This window comes from Dermacentor andersoni, chromosome 6, assembly GCF_023375885.2.
Source record: "Dermacentor andersoni chromosome 6, qqDerAnde1_hic_scaffold, whole genome shotgun sequence".
Classification (NCBI taxonomy): domain Eukaryota; kingdom Metazoa; phylum Arthropoda; class Arachnida; order Ixodida; family Ixodidae; genus Dermacentor; species Dermacentor andersoni.
In genome coordinates this window covers 33,335,275-33,349,329 of record NC_092819.1, presented here as the reverse complement: position 1 = coordinate 33,349,329, position 14,055 = coordinate 33,335,275, and the positions used below count along the sequence as shown (strand labels likewise).

General features: G+C 50.0%; 1 protein-coding gene across 9 annotated transcripts in view; it reads left to right on the top strand.

Annotated features, from left to right (window-relative positions):
- Positions 1–4: 4 nt before the first annotated feature.
- The window catches only part of LOC126521812 (solute carrier family 22 member 6-B-like), a 50,050-nt gene continuing 35,999 nt past the window's right edge, over positions 5–14,055 (top strand). The window contains exons 1-3 of one of the 9 annotated variants that reach the window (XM_072288679.1): positions 5–1,210; positions 11,538–11,807; positions 13,158–13,305. In XM_072288679.1, the coding sequence (XP_072144780.1) occupies positions 11,539–11,807; positions 13,158–13,305 (417 nt within the window). In that variant the 5' untranslated portion in view covers positions 5–1,210; position 11,538. Of the gene's footprint in view, positions 1,211–11,213; positions 11,808–13,157; positions 13,306–14,055 lie in introns of those variants that run through there. The other 8 variants (XM_072288678.1, XM_072288680.1, XM_072288682.1 and 5 more) reach the window with 8 other exon arrangements.

Genomic DNA, 14,055 nt, shown 5'->3' with positions numbered 1-14,055 from the left:
TGTGGTCTCTTTAAAGCGAATATTTTTATTTCTACAGCACTTACATGGACACTCCAGTTGAATTTTCGCCGTTTCCATCGCCAAAATATTTCGAAAAAATTACGAGTGCGGTTTGTATGAGCAGCCTGCGCGCCGTATGCTGACGGCACGGGGGAAGCTTGCGACGGTGAGCCAAAGGGTTGGTCGTCTTCCCGAGCGCCAAATGTTGGAGATCACGTGATTGTGAGCGCGCTAGGTAAGGAGAGCGTGCGTCTCCTCTAGCACGGCCATGGCTGCACATGCCTGTCTGCGTGGTTGAGCGCATGCGCGGCCCGCGCGGGCTGTATGTTCGAAGCATAGAGTTTCAAACAATAATTGCTGCAAGTAAGGTGCGCTGTGTGTCACGGGTAAAGGCCGACCGAGACGGCTGGTGGCTTCATGGACGCTGGGTTTCGCACGCCTGGTGTTGCAGCTCGCGTAATCAAAGCTTCGGAGACGCGGTGAAGCGATATAGGCAGCATGAAGCATTCGCTTTGGGACAAGAACGAGCGTTCCTCGCTTCCGGCGCGCCTCACTACGCCAGTGTTGCGACGGCTAGTGCTCGCGGTCATCGAATGAGATCTCTTCATGTTTGATCTGTGCGCGCGCGACACCATGTTTGTTTAGCTAGAAAGGGAATATAAATGCGAAGCATTTCCTTGCCTCGTCGGAGTTAAGGTAAAACGCGAGGCCGTCCAAGGTCACAGAGTTTGTCGCCGATGCGCGCGCCCCCCATGCCCCCGCTCGCTCGCCGGCGTTGGCGCGGCCCCTCCTTGCTTCACGCGTGCGCACCTCCCATGCGCCCGCTCCCTCACCGCTAGTGACTTGGCGCCTCCTCATGCTCCACTCCCCAGTATGTGTGTGGACGCTAGACATAGACGTGGCTGGGTTGCGCTAACTGGACTACGTTGTGCACAGGCCTCTACTTGCAGGTGCAAGAATGACCCCTCAAAAGTATCAAGCGGAAGAGGAGAGTAATAGTGTAAAGGTTCTGCAGAGACCACAGAGGTTTGCGATGCGTACTGAAGTTGCGAGGCAGGAAGCAAAGCGATGGGCCGAGGAGAGAGGCGTAACCGTGGGGCTCGAGCAACAAGAGAAGCGACGAGTGGCCGAAGAACCGCGGCACGGCAAGCGAACGGCCCCTGGAACAGATCGAGACCAAGCAGCGCCGATTTGAGGACCGCCACTTGCGGTACGCAGACGCGGGCTTTCGAAAGCACTTTGTAGAAGACTAATTTGATACGGCGTGTAGTGCATGTGGCTGCCTCTGGTTCCGGTCGTACGTCGTCAGCGTGTCGCGGCCCTTGCATGTGGCGGTCCTCCAGTAAGCGTTTCCCCGGGAGCACGCGAGTGTGTTCGGGACTTGCGCCACGTGCAGAGGAGAAATGCTTCGTATTGACTTAGGCAAACGTCGAGGATGGTTCTTGTCTTAATGTTTACTGCACTCTATATGGCCGCTAGCACTATGAAACTTATTTCGTGCAATTGTCTAGTACTTTACCATCGCCATCGCTATGTCACCTTTCGGACGAAACGGGCTTTTCCAGTTGATTTATCACCGAGTAAACTGGACCAATACGGGAATGCTGTAATGAAAAATGGATCATTGCAATAAAAAATGCGTAGTCCAAGGTTGCGTGGTGAGGGCCCCTGGGGTCTGAAATTGTGTGGGCGCCTGTGTGGGAGAGCGTGGTTAAGGCTGGGCGTATATAAAAACCCGCACTGTGGTAGTGTGCGGTATTTGTACCTGTGTCACTGGACCGATGCGCATTCTCAAAGACAAGAAGGAGGGCCTTGTCGGGCAGGCACGTATTCGTCTATGCTACAAAACACGGTGCAGAACATGAAGTTACATGCGCCTTACCGCGAAGCCGAACGACCAAATAGTTATGCGATGGGCGAAGAGTTTAGATAGTTCCTTGTGCGTATTCTTGGAAATAAAAGAACATGTACGCATCATGTGTCTCTTTCCATAGCTTTTAATTGACATGCTCCGACAAAGTTGAAGGTCTTATCCTAGAATACAACAAGCGATCGTTGGATTTGCCATCTTTTTCATTAAACAAGTTCCACGCAAAAGAGGATTATCAATGAAGAATGGACAAACGTTTCCTGGTTCCCCTTCCATCACTGGCTCAATCGACCGGTGAAGGAAGGAAGGAAAAGTGGAGAAGGAAAGGCAGGGAGGTTAACCAGTTTAGCTTAACCGGTTTGCTACTCTACACATGGGAGCGAGATGGGGGAGATGAAAGATGGAGAGGAGAGAGAGAGAGAGCACACAACACAGCACACACATCGTCAGTTGCGCGGTACGTGACATCATTGTCACAGCCGCTTGTCCAATCCCCTCTCTTTCAAAAACCGTAGCCCCTTTGTCGCCTTCAGCTGCGATGTCTTCTGTCGGCGATATGTGAAAATAGTTGCAAGTGACAATGGTCTATTGTCCAGGTGCGCTAGAACGGACGCCAGGGACTGTCTCTGAACATTATACTCAGGACAGTCGCACAGAATGTGTTCTGGCGTCTCCTCGCAAAGACAGGCATTGCAGATCTGAGAGCGTTGTCGGCCATTCCAATGCGAAATGAGTAAGATATCGTGAAGGCCACCCCTAGCCACAAGCGATAAAGCAGAGTGGCCTCTCTTCGGCGGAGTCCAGTTGGCATACAGAGATGCATCAAAGAGGGCAGGTCGTATTGACGATTGCTCCGGTTGGTCAGGCTGCTTGGTGTGCACCATAGAGAGAGAGCGTGATCTCTTGTGCAAGCACTCGAAGTCTGCTGGCTGCGTCGGACCGTGAAAGTGGTATGACCTCTTCATGTGTGTCTTCAAGAGCTGCCCGAGCGGCATTATCGGCGTCTTAGCGGCATTATCGGCGCAGTGACTTGGCAGCCACTGAAACGTCACGTGGTGTCCTTTCTCATGTGACGTATGGAGTAGGCATCTAATATCGAAAACGAGCTGTTCGAATGGCCCACGACGCAGAGCTGATAGCACAGATTGTAGGGCAGCCTTTGAGTCACTGAAGATAGACCATTCTCAATGTGGTTCCCAATTGACGAAACAAAGTGCAGCGCGAAGAGCAGCTAATTCCGCAGATGTCGATGTCGTTGGGTGGCCAGTCGTGAAGCTGATGGTAATACCTCTTGCTGGGACAACCACAGCACCGGACGAACACTGGATGTTTGTGGAACCATCAGTATAAATATGTACACTGTCCGGATACCTCTCGTGCAGAAGAAGCAGAGACAGTTGTTTTAGCACAGGCGACGACACCTCAGACTTTTTCCCGATTCCTGGTACACTGAGATGGACTGTGGCACTGTTAAGACACCAAGGGGGTATCGATGGTTTAGATGCAGCGGTGAAGCCCGAGGGAAGTTTGTCGTTGTACTTGACGATAGTTTTAGAGAATGATGCTTGGTGCCTGTCTGAAGGTAGTGTTGCAAGGTGGTGATAGGGGGCACGTGCAAAATGTTTGATGTGCGTTCTCAGGGCTTCCACCGTAATGTGAGTTTGCATTGGATGGTCCCGAGCAATCGCAATAGTTGCCTTTGTTGACGTGCATCTGGGCAAACCAAGGCAAACTATGAGTGCTTGAGCTTGTGCTGCCTGCAGAACACGAATATTCGTCTTGCAGGTGTTGTTCAGTACAGGTAGGCTATGTCTTAAGAAACCCAGAAAAAGAGCTCTGTAGAGTTTTAGCATTGCGTCTACTGACATCCCTCACGTCTTTCCTGTCAAGTATTTAAACAACTGGGAAGTTGCTGTCACGCGCCGTTTCATGTAGGCCACGTGCGGGCTCCAGCAGAGGTCTCGGTCAATAATTACGCCAATAAATCTGTGGGTTCTGACATAGGAAGTGGTCTGCCCATTGATTGAGATGACATAAGGCGTCATTGGTTTGCGAGCAAATGCCACTAGTGCGCATTTTTCTGGTGATATGCTGAGACCTTGTTTACAGAAGTAGCTCGCTGTCAAAGTTGCCGCTCTTTGAAGCCGCGCACCTATCTGAGGACGTGTGACTGCCGAAGTCCAGACACAGATGTCGTCAGCGTATATTGAAATTTTGATGGTAGTTGGCAAGTATTCAGCAAGTCCAACAAGAGCGAGGTTGAATAGCGTCGGGCTGAGAGCACCGCCTTCAGGAACGCCCCTGCTGGTATAGCATCGCGTAGTTGGGCCATCGTCAGTTAACACATAGAATGATCATGCAGGTAGGTAACTTGCAATCCACAAAAACTCGACCACCTAGGCCAACCGTCGCAAGAGCGTCGAGAATGGCCTCATCTAATACGTTATCGTATGCCCCTTTCACATCTAAGAATAAAGCTGCAGATAAACGCTTACGGGACCTTTCGTGCTGGACATATGAAACGACATCAACTACATTGTCGATGGAAGAGCGGACACATCGGAAACCAGCCATGGAAATCGGATAAATCTTGTAGTATTCAATGTACCATTCCAGGCGGCCAAGGATCATCCGTTCCATTATCTTTCCTACACAGGTGGCCAGCGCTCTTGGGCGGTAAGAGGTGAGCTCTAGTGGGGATTTGCCCTGCTTTAATAGTGGCACCAGGCGGCTTACTTTCCATTCGTCAGGAACATTTCCCTCCTGCCATGAGGAGTTGTAAAGGTTCAACAATTCTATCCGTGCGGATTCTCCGAGATAGAACAAGGTTCGGTCTGATATGCCATCTGGACCCGGAGATGATGAGCACCTGCAGAGAGCTAGTGCCGCCTCGAGCTCCTCGTCACTTACAGCGCATACATAGACGGAGGACAAAAAAGGAACGATGTAGACAAGCGCTACCAACTAGCCCGTACTCAAACCTTGATCGAGCTCCTCCATTGTAAAAGGAAGGTCCATGTGGCAATCACGGGAATGGGGGACGTCATCTCGGGCTGGAGGATTGGACGAGTCGCTTGGTCTGCGATCCGCGCACAAAGGTATTCTGCGACATCGATGCCTTGCCGCCCTTGGAAGAGCGCGAAGGCCTTGAATGGAAAACGCTGTTCGGGAAGGCAACGCATACCTTGCACCGTTTTACAAATGTGAGACAGTGGCTTGCGGGGGTCAAGTGTCTGGAAAAACGTTGCCTTCTGACGTTAACCTATCCATACGACGCTGAATCTTCTTTTGCATCCTCCTGGCTGCCCTAAGGTCATGGATTGATATTGTACGCCGATATCGACGTTCCGCCCGGCGACGAAGTGCTCGAAGTCGCTCTAATTCTATGTCGAAGTCGTTTCGCGTGGAAGAGATCGTCATCATGCGAGTGGCGTTTTGCATCGTATCTTTAATTGTTTGCTCTAACCGAGAGGGTAGGCCCTCGCGGCAGGCATCTTCCATATCAGATTTGAAGTTGGCCCATTACATCGTCCGAATGGTGTTCCGTGAGCCAGATCTAGACGACAAGCCTTTGATGTTCAGATAGGTGAGAATGTGAATCGACCGGTAGATTTCCCTTCATTACATGGAGCTGGCGAGAAAGAGTATAAAACAGGCTGAGCAGTTGCAGAGAAAGCAAACCAAGCAAGGGTGGCGATTTCGCGCCGTTTGCAGGCTTATACTGACAAACCGGCAGAGGAGGTAGAGTAAATGTTTTGAGATGGACATGGCATAGTCTTTTTTTATCGTTCTACCGCCCGCTCCTTGGACAACCTGCAGTTGTGGGTATGTGCCAATGTCCGGAATAACCATTATCATCATATCATACTGTGCGGAGTGTCACGCCCGCCTTCTGCAAGTTTCAGCTTTCAGTGTGTCATGAATAACAGGAGGAACGTGACATTCTTTAAAATGGCATCATTGTGATCTTCATAATAAAAGAAAAAGAATCAGTCGCGACTTAGCGGTAAATGTGACTGCTGTAGTAAACGTTTGCAGCCTCGGGACGATGCTGCAAATGAACACAATAGCGATAAACAAGAGTACCCGTTGTAAAGAAAGAAAAAAACAACAATGAAACATAGTCCCGAAGTTGCTCAGCGGGTATAGAAAGGATTAAGACGCGCCACGTCGGCGACGTGAGGTCATGCGCGGAGCCGTTGCGATTGCGAATTGGCATCCCACACGACCTCATATTCGAATACTCCAATACGTCAGATGATCAGAACTTCCGGGGCACCATGTCTTAACAGAATATTATCGACGAAAAATCTCGCGATTTCGGCCACGGTGCCTTTGGTTAGGGCTTTGGTTTCGGCCTAGCGAGTAACGTTGTCGGTAGCAACGACGATCCACTTTTTCCCGAAGGTTGACGTCAGAATGGTCCCAACAAGTCTATTCCGATCTGCTGCAATGGTCGGCAAGGTGGCTCGATTCGCTGCAGCAATGCCGCTGGGCTTGTTTGTGGTGTCTTCCGTCGCTGGCAATCACGGCGTGTCCTGACGTCGGTGGCAACGTCGGTGGTCAGGCGCGGCCAGTAATACTTCTTTTGTATCCTCGATAGCGTACGGAAGAATCCGAGGTGCCCAGCAGTCGGATCGTTATGTTGGGCGTATAGACCCCGTGGAAGCAGCGCTGAGGGCACAACAAGAAGGTAGTTGACACAGACTGCTGTGAGGATCTTCTTTACGAGGGCGCCATTTTGCAGAGAAAATGAAGACAATTTTACACCCTTGCCTGAATGCCCTAGATACAACGTCGGTGTGGCCTTCCAAGTACTCGATGAGGCATTATAGTTCTGGGTCTGCTCCTTGCTGTTCAGCGAAGTCTTCCGCGCTTATTGTTCCTAGGAAGGCGTCGTCATACTCGTCGTCTTGTAGCGGTGGGTCCATGGGGGCGCGCAATAGGCAGTCGGCATCAGACTGCTTCCGTCCGGACTTGTATACGGCAGTGTAGGTATAGGTAAGGGCGGAATTTCGTATTTCGTGCCGTATAGGTAAGGGCGGAATTTCGTGGTAGCCTAAATGATGGCAAGCCATTCTTCCGTCGTAGAATAATTGGCTTCCGCTTTCAACAGCGGAAGCGTAAGCAACAACGGGCTAGCGTAAGCAATGACTCGTTCAAATCCATCTTTCCTTTCGACTAGGATGGCGTCGAGGCCTAACTATATGCCTAGGTGTGCATTTCTGGTGTGCAGTTCATCGAAGTGGGCGAGTACTGGTGGTGACCGTAGGCGTCATTTAAGCTCTTAGAATGCTTCGATTTGCGGCGTTTCCCACTGGAATCCGACGTCGGATATTAGAGATATGTCAATAGCTCGGCGATGCGTGAAAAGTCTTTGACGAAGCACCTGTAATAGGCACACAGGCTGTTGCGGCTCGAGGTGCCGTTTGGGCCAGGAATACACCAAGCCCATCGACGAGTACGTCCGGTAGTAGAAATGAAGGAAAGAGGGTTTATTTTATATTATTTACACTGGCTCTAGATACGGAAGCCCAATCCGTGCAGAAGCATATTAAACGCCAGAGCTCATATTAGGACACGTCAGCACACCCTCACTGCACCAAAGGTCTCCAAAGGTTTTAATATCGCCGTCTTCCCTATAGTGACTTTCTAGGGAATATGATGACTGTATAGCAGCCAATCACAATCGTCGAATCGGTCACAATATCCCGCCCATGATATATCACCATTCCGCTGAACTCCACCTTCGATGCTGTATCTTCGTCCGCGTACATTTAGCAAGCGCGTAGCAATCTCGGAATCCGAGGTCGAAGCCGTTTCCATGGTAGCATTTGACGTTGGCCCTTTTCATCATTAGTGCAGGTTGTTAGGTGCCGGTAGAGGGGTCTTATGTTGATCCGTCAACCGTCAATGTCAACGCTGCGTTGGCTTCTGGATAGGCGCTGATGAATGGGTGAGGTTGCCTCATGGTAAACGTATAATAGATGCCCTTGGCCGTGTTGAGACGTAACAAGGCCAAGGAATCTGCGCACTTTCTGCTTGTCGGCTGGCTGTTGAAAGTCAATGATGGAAGATGGCTTCTGCGGACCAGGACGGATTCTAGATTTGCTGATGACCTGGCCCAGGAACAGCTCATCTTAATTGAAGCGACATTTTCTGGCTTCAGAGTGAGCCCTTGGTTTAATGACCTCTAGTTCTGCCTGAAGCCGCCTAAGGTGGTTGTCGAAATGCCCGCGAAACCAAAGATGTCATCCAAGTGAACGAGACAGGTCTGCCACTTCAATCCGGCTAATTCTGTGTGCATTCCGCGCAGGAACGTTGCAGGTGCTGAGCACAGTCCGAATGGCATGACCTTGAAATCATGGAGGCCATCCGGCGTGATGAAGATGGTCTTCTCACGATCCCTCTCGTCGACTTCTATTTGCAAGTAGTCAGTCTTGAGATCCATCGATGAGAAATACTTAGCCTTGCAGAGCATGTCCAATGCGCCTTCTATCCGTAGGAGCAGGTATACGCTGTTTTTCATGATCTTGTTCACCGATGATAATCCACAAGTAAACGCAGGGTTCAGTCCTTTTTCTTCACCAAGACAACAGGACACACCAACGGGCTCTTCGAAGCTGGATGATTTCGTCGCATAGCATTTCATCTACTTGTTGCTTTATGGCTTCTCGTTTCCGCGTCGAAGCTCGGTAGGGGCTCTGACGGAGTAACCGAGCGCATTCTTCGGTTATTATGCGATGCTTAGCAACTGGTGTTTGTCGAATCGTCGATGGCATCGAAAAGCAGTCTTTGTATCGTCGAAGAAGACTTTTGAGCTGTTGCTGCTTACTCATGGGGAGACTCGGATTGATGTCGAAAGCCGGTTTGGGAACTATGGCCGCCGAGGTAGATGAGGCAGAATCCGAGGGAACAGACGCATTGCTGGTGTCCACAATTTCCTCGGTGTATGCGATCGTCGCGCCCTTGCTGAGGTTTTGTGCTCGTGGTTGAAGTTTGTCAAAATTACTTTCACTTTTCTTCCATGCAGTCGAGCGATTCCTCTTGCGATGCAAATTTCGCGGTCTAGCAGTAGATGTTTGTCGCCCTCCTCGACGACGCCTTCTGCGTCTGCCGTTGTTTTGGTGGCGACGGAAATGTTACTGGAGCGAGGAGGGATGCCGACTTGATCTTCAAGCACACTCAATGCACGGTGACTCGCGAGCTCTCCGGCGATATCACATGGTATTCGGATAGCGTTGTTGACTTGGACTTCAGGTCGATGATTGCGCCGTGTTGGCTCAGAAAGTCCATGCCGAGGATTACGTCTCGTGAACATTGCTTCGGGATAACAAACGTCGCAGGATAAGTCTGGTTATTACACAAGCTTACACAAGGTTCGGTGACAACAGAAAACGGTTCGAACCATCGATAACATTCGAGAAACTTCCAATACATGCAGGCGCGTCCTGCGCCGAGCGATAATGTTCAATATTTGTTAGCAGGTGAAAAGCTTTTAACATAGGAAGATAAACAGGTGCACCTGTTCGTACAACGAATGCGTGATGACGACCGTGTGGCATGACAACGGCATGAGGACAATTGGGATGGCGACGAGTGTATGGTGACAAATACGTGACGATGGCTGTATCGCGAAACTTGTGTAATGTAGATGGTGTGACGACGAGGGCATGACGAGAGGCGGATGATAAAGCAGGAGGGACGATGACGGCACGATCACAACACCATTATGACGACCGTCTGACGATGCAGCCCTGATAGCCAGTGGGTGAAGATGACGGCATGACAAGGGTGGCGTAATCACGACCGAATGACGACAGTATGACTGCAATGCAATGATGAAGAAAAACTAACGTCAATGGAACGACGAAGGCGGTAAGTCGACGACAGAGTGATGACAGTGGGATGAGCTTACTGAAGTGATGACAATGATAAAACGACTGCGTGAAGGTGACGGACTGATGATGATGATGACGATGGTGATATGAGAAGTAGGTGCATATAAGTCCTCGTCGTTGCAGCATCTCTGAAGCCGTGCCTTTTGCCCAGTGTGCAAAGGGTAGATGTGCTGATAAACAGCGGGGAATATGCTGGGTCGCTCGGGCATCGGGACGCCCTGCGCGGACGCGCCTATCCTGCGCTATGCTTTCGCAGGTGTGCTCCGTGGCGGGGCGCTCGCAGACGCCGCTCCCGTGAGATTAGAGAGTTTTAGCTAAGGGAACGCAAGTGCCTTGCGTACGCAAGAACTAGGGGCGACGATACTGCGCATGCACAGACCCAGACGTAGAAGTCTGCGCATGCGCAGTACCGTCGCCCCTAGTTCTTGCGTACGCAAGCCGCTTGTGTCCCCTAAACTAAAACTCTCTATTATTAAAATAGTGGACAGGGTGTACGCAGCCAACACAAAGCAGCTTTCGACTGCAAGAAAGTTGGAGCATTCTGCTGTTGTCGTCGTCGTCATTGTTGTTGTTTTTCTGCCGTCATCGCCATCACACCGAGTGCGTGGGCCGCGTGACCACGGGGATCGTGCCACAGCAGCACGAGCTTAAGAATAATTTTCAGCTGTGATCGGTGTCGCTGTGCCTAGTCTCTCGAAATTTCGCAAGGTATTCTCCTTCTCCGAGCCATACCGTCGCAGAGTGGAACAGTTCTTGGCCTTGGGAGCGTCGCTACGCGTGCATACGCAAGGTAAGCTGCTGGAACTGGCGGTTAGGCTTTGTGTCCTTTACTGAAACTTTGGCTTCATTGGCTTCCGGCTACGTATAGGAAAAGAAGTAAACAAACTGGCACTACAAGCTTCGACCAGAGATTCCTTATCGGATTGCGCAGCGTGATATCATAAGATGAAACTAGGACAGGGCACCCACTATCCATGGCTGTGCCTCGAAAAAGGCGTTGAAAAAAACAATCACTGCTCTGAAATTGCAAGAGAAAAGAAACGGGGAGGGGTCCTTTTTTTTGTGTGCGTCCGCAAAATTATGGCCTCCACAAGTGCTGACCAGGAAGGTTTATTCTTCAGTTTCGGGCGTGTGTACTCACTCAGAATCAGAATGAGCTTATTCACGAGAGTAGTGCATATATATATATATATACGAGAAGAAAGGGGTTAACTGAGGGGCCCGATATGTATTAGTCATATCATGAGAAGCCAACAAACACTGACACCAAGGACAACATAGGGGAAATTACTGGAAATTAAAGTGGATGAAAATACAACTTGCCGCAGGTGGGAACCGAACCCACAACCATGCGAAGGCGAAGGTTGTGGGTTCGGTTCCCACTTGCGGCAAGTTGTTTTTTAATCCACTTTAATTTCTATTAATTTATCATTTCTTCATTCCATTTATTAAGCACAAGTAATTTCCCCTATGTTGTCCTTGGTGTCCGCATTTGTTGGCTTCTCATGATATGACTATATATATATATGTATCGCCTCGTAGTTAAAAACAGAATTGGGACCAGAGGTACCGGAAGTCGGACACACAGGCGACAGCGGCAGGTAACACTCATCGAGTGGCGAAAGCTCAATTCGTTTCTTACTACAGCGGGGCATTTTGTCCTCCGGTTAAACGAGAAGAGGCATTTTCTTTTGATCTTCGTCTTTCGAAGTCACGGTAACGAATTTCGGACGCCTGAACCTGTCGGTGATCTAACAGCTTCCCAGAATGGAGGCGGCCAGTGGCATGGCGAGCCGGGTCAACACCCCGGAGGAGTCCGAGGAAACGCCCCTCGAGGAGAACCTGTCGGCCATCATCGGGCGCACGGGCTTTTTCCATCGCGCCCTGTTCTCGTACGAGATGGTCGCCATGGTGTGCCTCACGCTGCACAACATCGTGCATAGCGCGAGCGCCTCTGACGCGGACCACTGGTGCCGGCTGCCCGACCCGCCCGCGAACACGACGCTCGAGGAGTGGAGGGACGCGAACATCCCCAGGCACGTCGCAACCGCGGTCGTACTTTGGACGTTTGTCGAGTTGCATCGTATTGTCGAACTCGCCAACTTGTCAGTTCCGATTTTCTCGCAGAACCGCAGTGTCTCTGCAGCGTCTCTGATTGGCTCGAAACGCGGCCATTGCAGGGTTTGACAAAATACGGAGAAATCTGACATTGTCTGGAATGGAAATCCGGCGCTTTAGTGATGAAAGAAACCGCGCTGGTAAACTGCGCCGTCATTGCGTCCTGTGGGAAAACGAGCCCTGAAACTTCGCGTGAAGAACAGCAGCGCCGTAACACAGCCTAGCGGACGGAGGAAACAGCTTTCAGTAGGACATATTGCGATTTCACGTAAGAAAATCCAGCGCTCACTTTGAGGCACGTATGTCCAGCATCTGAAGTGACTGGGCGCCGGCGCGCTAGAACCAATGAGGCCCTAAAATAATATTGTAACTCTAGAACCTCTTTGGCTGGAACATGTAGGAGTGAGCCCGCTCCTCATAAAGAGCATGACCATAGACAGAGCTTGGCTGAATGCGCCGGGCGTTCGCAAGGTTTGATACAGGCGGGCGCGCCCGTTGTCGTTTAAAATCATTGATAACGCTGAAATGAAACAAACTGATGTTGAATATCCTGTCTCCCTGCCCGCAAGGTGAGTTTATCAGCGAACTTCGGCAAGCGGGACTGCCGTTCAAAACGACCACCTTTGATGCAGTGCACATTTGCAACGTGTTCGAGAATGAAGACTGGTGAAGCAACGCCGGGAAATTGAAAACAAATGAAGGCAGGCCCAGAACGGGAACGAGGTTGCCAGATGCGTTCGTTTGTAGATCACGCTAATAATATTGCAAATTTGAAAGGTATGCCTCTCGAGTAGGAATTTACAGCGATCTTAAATACAGGTTGCGTTGGAAAGTCTTTAGGGATTCTGTAGTGATACCGGTTGTATACCACGTAACTAGAGCCAAGCTTCTAAAATATGCGAATGCCACATAGCTGGACAGAGCCAAGGTAATGTTGTTTGCCGTCGCTTCGAGATACTCAGATTATTTTTTGCACTCCGCTTGTTTACATTATCAGTCTCAATTAATTAATCAACCTCTCAGCTATTATAGTTAGATGAAAATTGTAGAGCAACGTGAAAAATTTCTGATCCAGTTATGTATTGCTCAATGCTTGGTATATAAAAGTGTTTTTTTCCAAGCATAAGAGAAGCCCGCGAATAGACGCAACGTGCCTCGAGCGGCCAGTCGCGCGGCAATCTTTAGTGTATTCGCGGGCTTCTTGTGAAATGCTGTGCGTGTAAACAAATGGTTTTACTTTTTTGACGCTTTTTTTTTCTTTATCTTAGGGAAGAGAACGGTACTATGAGCCGTTGCCTCGTGTACTCGGTGCCTGTCGGCGAACGCCCGGACGAAAATGTGACGCGCGTAGCCGTGCCATGCTCAGCCAGGGTGTTCAATGTCTCCGCCAACGTAAAACTGTCCATTATAAAGCAGGTGAGATATCTCGGCGTCCCTTGAGACATCATAAAGTAAGCTATAAGTGCGATCGAACGTGTTATACGGGGGCCCTTTCAGTTTGCTGGAGCTTTAGGAGAAACAGTCTGAAAAGTTACATGACCTACAGAAATGATCTTGGATTGTAGCGCGAAGTGAACACGGACACAGAAAGGAGCAAACAGGACGAGCGCTCGTCCTGTCTGCTCCTTTCTGTGTCTGTGTTCAAAATTCGCGCTACAATCCAAGATCATGTTACCGTACCAACTCGCCCAACTTTCTATCCTTTTGCATTACCTATAGAAATGTAATTTTGCAAATTCATGCACTTTTCATCGAATGCAGGTATTCTTTTCTGAACCTATAACCACACAAGACTGGATTGTACCGTATGGTATACATGTATATCAGAATAAGAAAAGAATCTCATTGATTGTCAAATACGAATGCTTTATTAATCAGGAGTGTGAGCGACAGTAGACCGTTTTCATAATTGGAATGATTGCCATCCCGCGAGGCAATTTGCCAAGATAATGGCGGCACACACTTTTTTTTTTTCTGCAACCGCACGCAATTCCGTACGTGCGAGCGCGCTTTACTCGTCTGGTGACACGGAAAATGCAGGCGTGGCTGTCGTGATGAAACCATGCACTAGAGACACGAGCGTTTCAGTGGATCGCTATCTGTGGCGGCCGTTGTTGCTCCAAGAATGATCGCGTCATGTGCTTTGCATCGTGGCCACGTAGTGCA